The sequence below is a fragment of the Bidens hawaiensis genome, unplaced genomic scaffold (genome assembly GCF_021521415.1).
Source record: "Bidens hawaiensis isolate Kalapana, Puna unplaced genomic scaffold, B.hawaiensis_p1.1 tig00020116_1, whole genome shotgun sequence".
In the NCBI taxonomy this organism is placed as follows: Eukaryota; Viridiplantae; Streptophyta; class Magnoliopsida; order Asterales; family Asteraceae; genus Bidens; species Bidens hawaiensis.
The window spans coordinates 333047-343804 of NW_027493058.1; the positions used below are offsets into that span (position 1 = coordinate 333047).

General features: G+C 40.9%; 1 protein-coding gene across 1 annotated transcript; it reads right to left on the reverse strand.

Annotated features, from left to right (window-relative positions):
- Positions 1-9984: 9984 nt before the first annotated feature.
- Positions 9985-10377, reverse strand: LOC143559911 (heavy metal-associated isoprenylated plant protein 2-like). Its single transcript, XM_077048340.1, has one exon. The coding sequence runs from the start codon at positions 10375-10377 to the stop codon at positions 9985-9987; it is 393 nt and encodes a 130-aa protein (XP_076904455.1).
- Between the last annotated feature and the right edge of the window lie 381 nt (positions 10378-10758).

The window sequence follows — 10758 nt, forward strand, 5'->3', positions numbered from 1 at the left end:
GGTGTCAAATGGGAAAATGACTCTTGAGAATGTGAACTTTGTAGAAGAGTTGAAGCACAATCTGCTGAGTGTGTCGCAGATTTGTGATAAGGAGTACACTGTTCATTTCACGAAGAATGAGGCGATCGTGTTGAAGCCTGGTTTTCAGATACCAGACGAGTGGATAGTGATGAAAGCTCCACGTGATACAAATACTTATGTGATGGATATGAGGTCTACTGAAATGGCCACGGAAGAATCATGTTTAATGACGAAAGCAAGCGAATCGAAATCCGAACTGTGGCACAGGAGGATGGGGCACATTCATCTTCGGAAGATGAACCACATTGTCAGGAATGGACTTGTGATGGGCGTTCCCTTGAAAAGTTTTAACTTTGTAGACAAATGTATTGCATGCAAGAAGGGAAAGCAACACAAGAAATCCCATCTCACCAAGAAGGTCAACTCTATTGCCAGTACTCTAGAACTGCTTCACATGAATCTCTTCGGTCCCGTGAATGTAAAAAGTCTAGGAGGTACTTCTTACTGCTTGGTGATCACTGATGACTACTCGCGATATTAGTGGGTATATTTTCTGAAATCGAAAGATGAGACGGCTCAAATGGTGAAGAATTTGATTACCAAAGTTGAGAACGTCATGAGTAAAACAGTTAAGTTCATCAGAAGTGACAATGGGACGGAGTTCAAGAATTTTGAAATGGAGATCTTCTGTCTTCAGAAAGGAATTGAACATCAATACAGCGCTCCGTATACTCCGCAACAGAATGGAGTGGCTGAAAGGAAGAACCAAACTTTAATTGAAGGAGCCAGAACTATGCTGGCAGATTCGAAGCTTCCTGTGATGTTCTGGGCTGAAGCAGTTGCTACAGCCTGCTATGTTCTGAATAGAGTGTTAACCGTTAAGAGACTTGGTAAAACGTGTTACGAGCTTATGCATGGAAGGAAGCCCAACTTGAGTGGTCTTGAACCATTCGGGTCCCCTTGTTCGATCTTGAAGACAAATTCTAAATTTGGCGAAGTAGCCGATGAAGGAATATTAGTCGGTTATGTTGTTGGTACTCCCAACAGACGTGTCTTCAATACTTCGACTTGCAAGGTGGAGGTGGTATGTAAGACCGACATCACAAGTTACCAACCGCCAAAACCAAGCAATGGACCTGCTGAGCTTTTCGACTATGTTAAGCTTTTTAAGTCGTTTAACATACCGGATTTGGAAATTTCTGAAGAAGAAGAAAGAGTTGCGACGAAGATGATACTCGATGAGGAAGAAAATCTATTGCAAAGACAGCTGATTGATAAATGTCAACTTTCCTCATCAAACACTATCGGTACCCCTGCTGCCTCAACTGAAGAAGAATTTATCAATCCATTTCACTCTCAGCCAGAAACAACCATTGACGAGATCTCTTCTAATTTGGAAGATAATTTGCATGTCGGTTCTGTTCCGACCACGAGAATTCATAAAGATTACCCTTTGGATAATGTGATTGGTGATGTGTCCTCAGGTGTACAAACGAGAAGTAGCTTGAATGAACACACCTGTGTTTATACAAGCATTAAGGAGACAGGAATAATCAATGAATGCCTGTATACCTGCTTTATAAGCCAGATTGAACCGAAGAATTATCAAATGGCTTTAAAGGACAGCTCGTGGGTCGAAGGCATGCAAGAAGAGTTGGCTCAATTCGAGAAGATGGAAGTTTGGACTTTGGTTGAAAAACCAAAGAATGTGCATGCGATAGGCACAAAATGGGTGTTTAAGTACAAGAGAGATGATAAGGGGATTATTATAAGAAACAAGGCGAGGCTAGTCGTTAAAGGTTTTAATCAACAAGAGGGGATTGATTATAACGAAGTGTTCGCTCCTGTCGCCAGGTTGGAAGCCATAAGATTGTTTTTAGCGTTTGCTGCTTATGAAAAGATGAAGGTGTTTCAGCTAGATGTTAAGAGTGCGTTTTTGAATGGAAAAGTTGATGAGGTTGTGTATGTTGAGCAACCTCCGGGTTTTCCTGACCCAGACTTTCCAGATCACGTGTACAGGTTGAGCAAGGCGTTGTATGGATTACATCAGGCACCTCGTGCCTGGTATTCAACTTTATCGGATTACTTGCTCGAGAATGGTTTTGAAAGAGAGAAAATTGATAGCACGTTGTTCTTCAAAAGAGATGGAAGCGACTTCCTGCTGGTACAAGTCTACGTGGATGACATTATATTTGCTGCGTCAAAAGTCTCCATGTGTCAGGAGTTTGAAGCTGTCATGAAGAAAAGGTTTGAAATGAGTGCTATGGGTGAACTAACTTTCTTTCTAGGATTGCAGGTTGATCAGAAGAATGACGGGATGTTCATTCATCAGACGAAGTATGTTCATGATGTGCTCAAGCGCTTCAAGATGGAGGACAGTTCTCCATATGAAACTCCAATCTGCGTCAATCACAAATTGGGTGCTGAAGTAGACGGTGATGCAGATGTGGACCCAACTCAATATCGGGCAATAATAGGTTCTTTAATGTACTTAACTGCATCTAGGCCTGATATAATGTTTGATGTTTGTCTTTGTGCACGTTTTCAGGCAAATCCAAAAGAATCTCATTTGAAAGGTGCAAAGAGGATACTGCGGTATCTCAAGGGCAAGCCGAAGCTGGGGTTGTGGTACCAAAGAGGAGGAGACTTGGAGTTGGTCGCTTACACAGATTCTGATTATGGAGGGTGCAATCAGAGTCGGAAGTCAACAACTGGAGGATGTCAGTTTCTTGGTGGCAGATTGGTGTCGTGGCAATGCAAGAAGCAGACTTCAGTCGCAATTTCAACCTGTGAGGCAGAATACATGGCAGCATCCAACTGCTACTCTCAGGTTCTTTGGATACAACAACAGTTGCGCGATTATGGTCTGAATTTCTTACTTACTCCTATTTGCATTGATAACACAGCTGCTATCTCAGTAACTAACAATCCCGTGAAACATAGTAAAACCAAACACATTGACATACGTCATCATTTCATACGGGATTGTGCTGAGAAGAAACTGATAGTGCTTGAAAAGGTGGATACGCTTGATAATTTCGCTGATTTATACACTAAAGCGTTTGACAAATCCAGATTTCAAAACCTTATTGAACTGAATGGGATGATCAATCCCGAGTAACCATGCTTTTCTTGTGATTTCGAAAAAAAAAAAAAAAAAAACCGTCACTAATCGCTTAAAAATATGTCGGTTACATCAGTTAGAAGGACTTGTCTTCGGATATGTTTTGGTCCTCATTTTCTACTTGTAGATTTTGAGGGTAGCCATTAACCAGATTACTGATAGTGACCGGGGCGGTTTATGATGGGTTTTTCATTCTTTCGCTTAAAATTAGTCGATCATACTTAGTTAGAAGGACTCATACTAGTATGTGGTCGGTCCAGCTGATCCATTGGATCTTCGGGATAGCCGTTTACCTGAAGACTTTGTTTTGTCGGGGCGATTAATGTTAAAATTTTGAAAGAAAGAGGGAAATGAAATTATTTTTCAAGTTTGTTACTTCGTAAGAAGTTCGTTAGCTATGTTTAACAGAAAATTGATCCAACCTTGGAAAATAATAGATATACTAACTTTGTGTGCTTAACTAGTGAAGTTATTAGGCTTAAAAGGCTTTAGGACAGTCATTGTATATCATGGTAACTTTTTATGGTGCGTAAAAGTAAACGTGATACAAACTAAATCTACTTGATTTTACGTGGAAACTCTTTAAGAGTTTTGCATGTCTTCATATATATCTTTCCGAATGATAGGCAGAAAAGCGATTACACAGTCATACACGAGCCCATGTGTGTTCTGATTCCCGTGAAGATAGCGTCTCAAGATACTGCAGTGATCCAGATTCGGGACTTTCAGCTAAATTTCTACTTTGAAGTCTATGTTAAAAAAAAATAAAAAAAAAATAAATAAATAAATAAATTTTTATTTGGAGTTATTGAAACATATTAGTGATGACAAAATCAAGACTTCACAATCATTGAGTAAGAGAGAAGAACGGGAAGCAGATCAAGAATACTTACAACTTAATCAGACACTATGGGTCAAGGTCAATTCGGGGTGACTTGGGGAAAGTCAAATACGCTTTGAGGATAGATAGGAGGCATCAATATTTCTGAGTTGTTGCCCACTTAAATTTTGAGGCTTAATCGAACCTAACTCGTATCACAGAAACGATGAAAACCACTTTAAGTTATACCTGCTTACAACCTGTCTCTATATGTCATAATACAGCTAAACACGGATCTATGTGACAGTCACGTAATTAGTATGATTCCTGTTCGGATCTTTTCTAAAACGTAGCAGTCCCTATCGAGACTGAAATTTGATCCCTTATACTTTAAATTTTTTAAGTTTTTGTACTTAGATAGTTTTATGATTTTTTAACTGGTTACTTAGAATTGATCATGTCATTTATTTCTTAAAGGGAAGTTTTAAAGAGTTAATTGAAAAATGTTCAAATTATAAGGTTTAATTCTGTAACTTCGCCTGTATAACTTCTCCCCTATATAGGAATTCTTAGAGTCAAACAGCTCATTATTCAGCGAACTTATACCCATCGAATTTTCACAGCGAACTTGTCATTACGTATCCATACTTGTTCACTTGTTCTTCGATTTCAAACCGATTTAAAGGTTGTTTGGGTTCCTATATCTGATATTCGATGTTCATAGATGTTAATCTGAGGTCGTTTCGACCTGTTTCGTGTCCTCGGTCGATCGACCTTTAACAATCGGTTTTTTCAAAACTCGTTGTTACGTGTTAATAACCATACTGATCGTCAACATGTCCTTAAAAAGCTTGGTTTAAGGGTCCTTAATCGTCTAAACTAGCCGAAACATCGGATTTTCGATGTTTGCATTAACCTTACTGTCGCTGTTTCATATTCAAGCGAAGTTAGGGTTTAGGCGAAGTTATCCGTAACTTCGCCTGAAGCTTAAGTTCGCCTGAGGCGAAGTTATCCGTAACTTCGCCTGAAGCTTAAGTTCGCCTGAGGCGAAGTTATCCGTAACTTCGCCTGAAACTTAAATTCGCCCGAGGCGATGTTGTGATGAGGCGAAGTTAACATTAACTTCGCCTAGATCATTTTTACTTAATATTAATTAGACGAACTTAAAGCTGAAGCGAAGTTGTTCCCAACTTCGCCTCAACTTTAACTTCGCCTATACAGAGTTTATCACAACTTCGCTCATGGTAACCAGCGAAATTGTGTTATTCATTAACGTTTATCTAACTTGGTTAGTTTGTTGCAGATATGGCTGCGGTAGCTGGTGCTGGAGGTGCAGGAGGAGACGATGGTGATAACCAACGTCAATTTTTCCCGGGTCACAATATGTACATCACCCTTGACCCGGAGGCGAGCGGTGTGGACGATTATCGCGAGATCATAACTTTCCTCCTACGCTCGAGGATTTTTCATGCCATCACAAACACTCTGCCGATATCTCTACCAAATATCGAAGACTTTTGGCAGACGGTAGAATATGATTGTCGTGTTGAGCCCCCGGTCATGCGAGCGACTGTGAACAATCAGCAAGTTCAGTTCAATTCTGAACAGATACGGGTGGCTTTACGATTCGGTGAAGAGACTAGGGATGACCCTACAGAGTTTGTGGCTCCGTTCCGTGATGGAGCGTTTCTCCGAATGGGCTACTCTGGTCCATTAGGTGATACCCAGAGGAGGAAGGGTTTCCTTCTAGATCAGTGGCGCTTCCTCATGCACGTTATGATAGTTTGCATGTCTGGGAGGAAGGCGGGCACTGACGGTATGGGTGCGACCATGCAGTCTGTAATGACTGCACTGACTTACAATAAACGCTACAGTTTCAGTCAGATGGTCTTTTACGAGATAGACAGACAAAGAAGGGAGATGTCTCGGGAGCGGTTCATTATGTACCCACGTTTTATCCAGATGATATTGAACCATGTGGCTCCGAATCTACCTCAGAGACGCCCGATAAGATACGTGGAATCTGTGAGCAAACGTATCTTTGCTCAATGCCGCACTTCAAGTGCGAGGAGCAACCCTGAACGTCGTCCCAGGCATACTCCACTGTTTGGGTTTTTAATTAACCCAGAGTATGTTCCTGCTGGTGGGGACGAGTTCAGAGATCCTCAACCGCGACAGGCAAGAGCAACTCAAGTTGTTCCTGCTCCTGCTGTGCCTGTTGTGTCGGCTGCAGAGGATATAGATCTTGATGCTATTTTTGGAGGTCAAGGCTATTTTGATATGGATCAAGTGGAAGAGGTGCAGGTCTCTGCTGCACAAGGTTCGGGTGTGAGTGCTACTAGAGCAGCTACATCGATGGCTGACTCAGATTTGGATGAGATCATGAATGAGGGGAGACGGTTGATGGTGTCTCGAGAGAGAACTTTTGGGAAGAGAAAAAGAACGGAGGATGATGAAGAGTCAGAAGAGGAAGAAGATATACATAAGCTGATAAGAAGATCAAGACGGGAAAGGACAGGTGCTGGCATGGGAGCTGGAGAGACTTCAAGGATGGTACGTTTTGCTCCGGCCGCACTGTCTGGTATGTCTATCGTTCCTTCTTCTGTACAGGTTACAAGTACAAGCGCTGCGGATGTTCCCGTGGTGGCTACATCATCTGCTGGCATTCCATCCATCACTGCTATCCAGACGTCGACTCCGGAGATTGTGTCTCTACCACCTCCAACGCTTACTCAGTCGGTGGTAGCTGCACGATTTGTAGAGTCAACGGTCATCACTGCTGCAGGGTTATCAGGTATGGTACCACCTGCGGTTACGCCTGCTTCTGATGTCTCGCCTACGCCTATGTCAGACTCAGAGAGAATAGCTTCACTAGAGCGGATCGTGGCAGAGCAATCGAAGACTATTCAACGCATAGTGGAAGCAAATCAACTACAGTCATCCCTCCTGGTTGAGCATGGGAAAATCATAGATGCCTTGAAGGAGTTCTTGGCATCTCAAGGGGAGATGAGCTGTAAGGGCGACGAGCTCAGGACGAAAAGAAGAAATGACCGAGACGATTATCCCAATGCATCGAAAGATGCAGGTGGTGAGCTGCCAAGAACTTCTCAAGCTCTTGGTACTTCCACAGCTGAGGGGGAGTCTGCCGACGCGGCTGGTGGTTCTGGTGGTGATGATGTGGTGTTGGTTGAGGATGACGTGATTGATGCGTTGAAGGAACTTGACGATGATATGTTCAGCGATGATGTGTTGTTTGATGAAGATGTGCTGCCGAGTGATGTGATTGAGAAGATCGGTGAGCAGATTGAGATTGAGAGTGAGATTGAGGAAGGAGAGATAGTAGTAGAAGACGTTGAACACGAGATCCCTGATGTTGAGAAAGTCGACATGGGTACTGAGATGGATGAGACTGAGTGGGAGGAGCAGCCTAGGTGGAAGGAAGGCTGTGCTCATTGGTTTATTAAGACCAAGAAGCCTGCTGTTCCAGCCATGTTCAAGAAGAGTTATAACATCAAAGGCTATGCTGAGTCGAAGAAGGGAATTATCTGTTGGATATATGATGAACAGATGAAGTTGTTTGTGGTGAAGCGTTATGATGGTATTCAATACTTCAAAAGAACCCTGAGATCTCTCAATACGTTGCCGGAATGTGAGGTGAAGGATTTGGCCAGGTTGGGCCTGATAAATAGAAGTGACGACAACATGGCAAGAGTGATTGGGAAGATAGTGTGGAAAGAAAGCATAAAAGAGAAGAAGTTTGAATTATTAAAGCCACAGAAGGGAAAGCTCATGGAGGATACAGAAAGGGGAATGAGAGTAGATGGCAAGCCATGGATGGTGATGAAGTACAAACCGATCCGATGCATCAAGGAGGTTCCTATGAAGACTATGCCTCAAGATGTGTTGAAGAATCTAAAATGGTGGTACGTTGATTGCCAGACTGCTGAAGCCGTGATGGAAGACGAAGACAAACAAGAAGTGCTGAGGGTGTATGATCCGATGCATCTTGTTAACTTATCGAAAGCTGATCTGCAAGTGTTGAATGAAAAGAAGATATTCTATATTCCTGCTTGGAAGGATGAAGCAAGGAAATATCAGCGAGTAGTCACGGTGTGTGTTAGAGAAGGAGTGCACGCGTGAAGATACAGGATTACGAGACAAGAGCTGAAAGATCAAAGATATGAAGCTACTGCCAAGGGGGAGTCTATTGGTGCATAAATGTCAGTAGTTCATATGTCTAATGTCTGTAATCGAGTCTGTAATATTGTTTATGTATTTGTTTGTTTAAAGCGAAATTGTTGACAAGTTCGCTTAGGCGAACTTGTTAACCAAGCGAAGTTGTTGACAAGTTCGCCTAGGCGAACTTGTTGAACAAGCGAAGTTATGGACAACTTCGGCTGAGGCGAAGTTGTCGTGTATTTATATAGGTTACGGTTACTGTTTACGTAAGAGTTGAGGTTGGTCAAGTTACGTGTAATTCAGTGAGTCAAGTGACGTGAGGTCGAGAGTCTGTAAGTATCACGGTTTGAGTTATTAATATAACGTGAGTTTGTTCGTATCGTATTCGTGTGTTCGTGTGATTGTGTTCTACGTCCGTAACGATCTACATAGGGATTCCGCACCTGTGTATATCGGGATATCTCGTGTGATCCGTCCAGGGAACCTACAATTGGTATCAACTCTAACATTAACAAAGCATCGGGCGGGGAAGCTTTCAATATTATGATGAAAGAGACTATCGGAGAAGGTCCCACTCTGCTTGCGTCCGCGTCGCCCTATCTTGCTGGAGGCGTTTTCAAAATATTTATATATTTAAAATGAAATTCTAGAAAATATATCAAAAAAGAAAAAGAAAGAAAATGAATAGAAAGAAAATAAAAAAGGTTTCTTAGGTTCTTGCGTCCCTGTGCCCAAAAGGAAGGGTGAGTTCGGTTTGAGTGTTCATCGATCGGGTGGATCTATATGCTCCAGGGTGGTGAGACGAGATGTAGCGCAGTCTGGTCAACGCATCTGTTTTGGGTACAGAGGGCCATAGGTTCGAATCCTGTCACCTTAATAAGGCATTCAGTCAGCAAATACTCAAATATGAACTTCTATTGATAGGGAAATGCTCAAAGGTTCTTGTTCAAATGCCAAATCCCTTAGATTACTCACCATCCCCTGAAATACCCAATTCGATACATTATGACAAGCTTAGCCCTCATGACTGGAATACTGCCTTTTACCTATACAAAGCCATAAGCAGTACCCCCCCTTAAAGGCAGCGATTCGTTTGGTTTGCTATTAATATAGATTAAAGACCAAACCTTTCTGCGAAAACGTTACGGAAATGATCTACCTTTCGAATTTTGATCTTGACATGTCGGAGGTCGGCTCGCGAGTCTAAACGAGCTTGCCATTTATGTAATTTTTTAAAATATATATTTAATAATTATTAATTAATATACATAAGGTTATGAAAAAATAATTAGAAATAACTAAATAATATATATTATTTTATACATAAATTTATAATAAAAATTTATATATAAATTATATAAAAAATAAATGATATATAGTAAACGAGCCGAGCTCGAGCTTGAAAATCTATTCACGAGCCGAGCTCGAGCTTTGAAAATAGAGCTCGAAACGAGCCGAGCTCGAGCTCGAGCCCTGTACAAGTTAAACGAGCCGAGCTCGAGCCTAGTCGAACTCGGGCTTGGCTCGGCTCGGCTCGTTTGCACCCCTAATATTTTGAATATTCAGAATTAATGGAAACTCATTTTCACTAAAATTTTTCCTACGTTTCCCTTTTTAACTTGAAAATACTGAAGTTTCATTTATCGAACTTCTAACAAATTGTTATTTCAAGTTCATATAAACACTCAAATAAGTTATTATTTACTTATTAATATAGGGTTTTAAAATCTTCAAATATTATAACACATTTTTCAAGTATATATAATACTACAAACTCAATACTTCAAACAGGTTAAAAAGTAAAGACATGATCCAACACACATACAGCTTCAGTATCGTTTCAAAGAATCACGCACCCTCCAGTTTCACATGGGTGTGAATATTCGACAACAACTGCAGGACTTACATTCGGACAGACAGGACATACATTCGGACAATATACATCTGGCCAGACGGGAGAAGGGTACTCTATCTTGATACCTTCAGATGTAGAACTACTGGCTGGATCTTGATTTTTGGGTGATCCAACGTAAACCATTTTAGCTATTTTTCCAATTTTCATAACACGTTTTACGACACTCACCGGATCAACATCTCCAACAACGACCAACGTCTGTTTTTCGAGATCAAGTGATATTTTATCGATGCCTGAAAGATTTGTCACGGACTTTAGAACTTCGGTCCTGCACTTTTCGCAGTGCACATTCACATATATCTCAATTTGCTGATACATTAAAGTAAGGTTTTATTAGCTGTTTGTAAGAAAAAAATAAATAAATAAAAGAAGAAGAAGAAGAAGAAATAACAACAAACTTTAGTGTGAATTAGATGTGCTAATTAGTAATTACCATGATATTTTAAACATGTATTTCTTTTGTATGCTGGCATTTTTACTATAACTTGAGTATTTATAATATGAAAGCACATATGGTGCTTGCAATGTGACATCTCAACTGTAATATTAACTTATATATGAGGTCATCCATTTTCGAAGTTGGTGTTACTTAATTAACATGTTTAAACTGTGGAGTTTTGGTCTCATCTAGAAGCAATAACGCCAGCATGCGTTAATTGCATTTGATGATCAGTATAATCTAAATGAACGACCGAAGAT

Coding starts and splice junctions, on each gene's coding strand:
- LOC143559911 (XM_077048340.1), bottom strand. CDS start 10,377: ATGTATCAGCAAATTGAGATATATGTGAATGTGCACTGCGAAAAGTGC.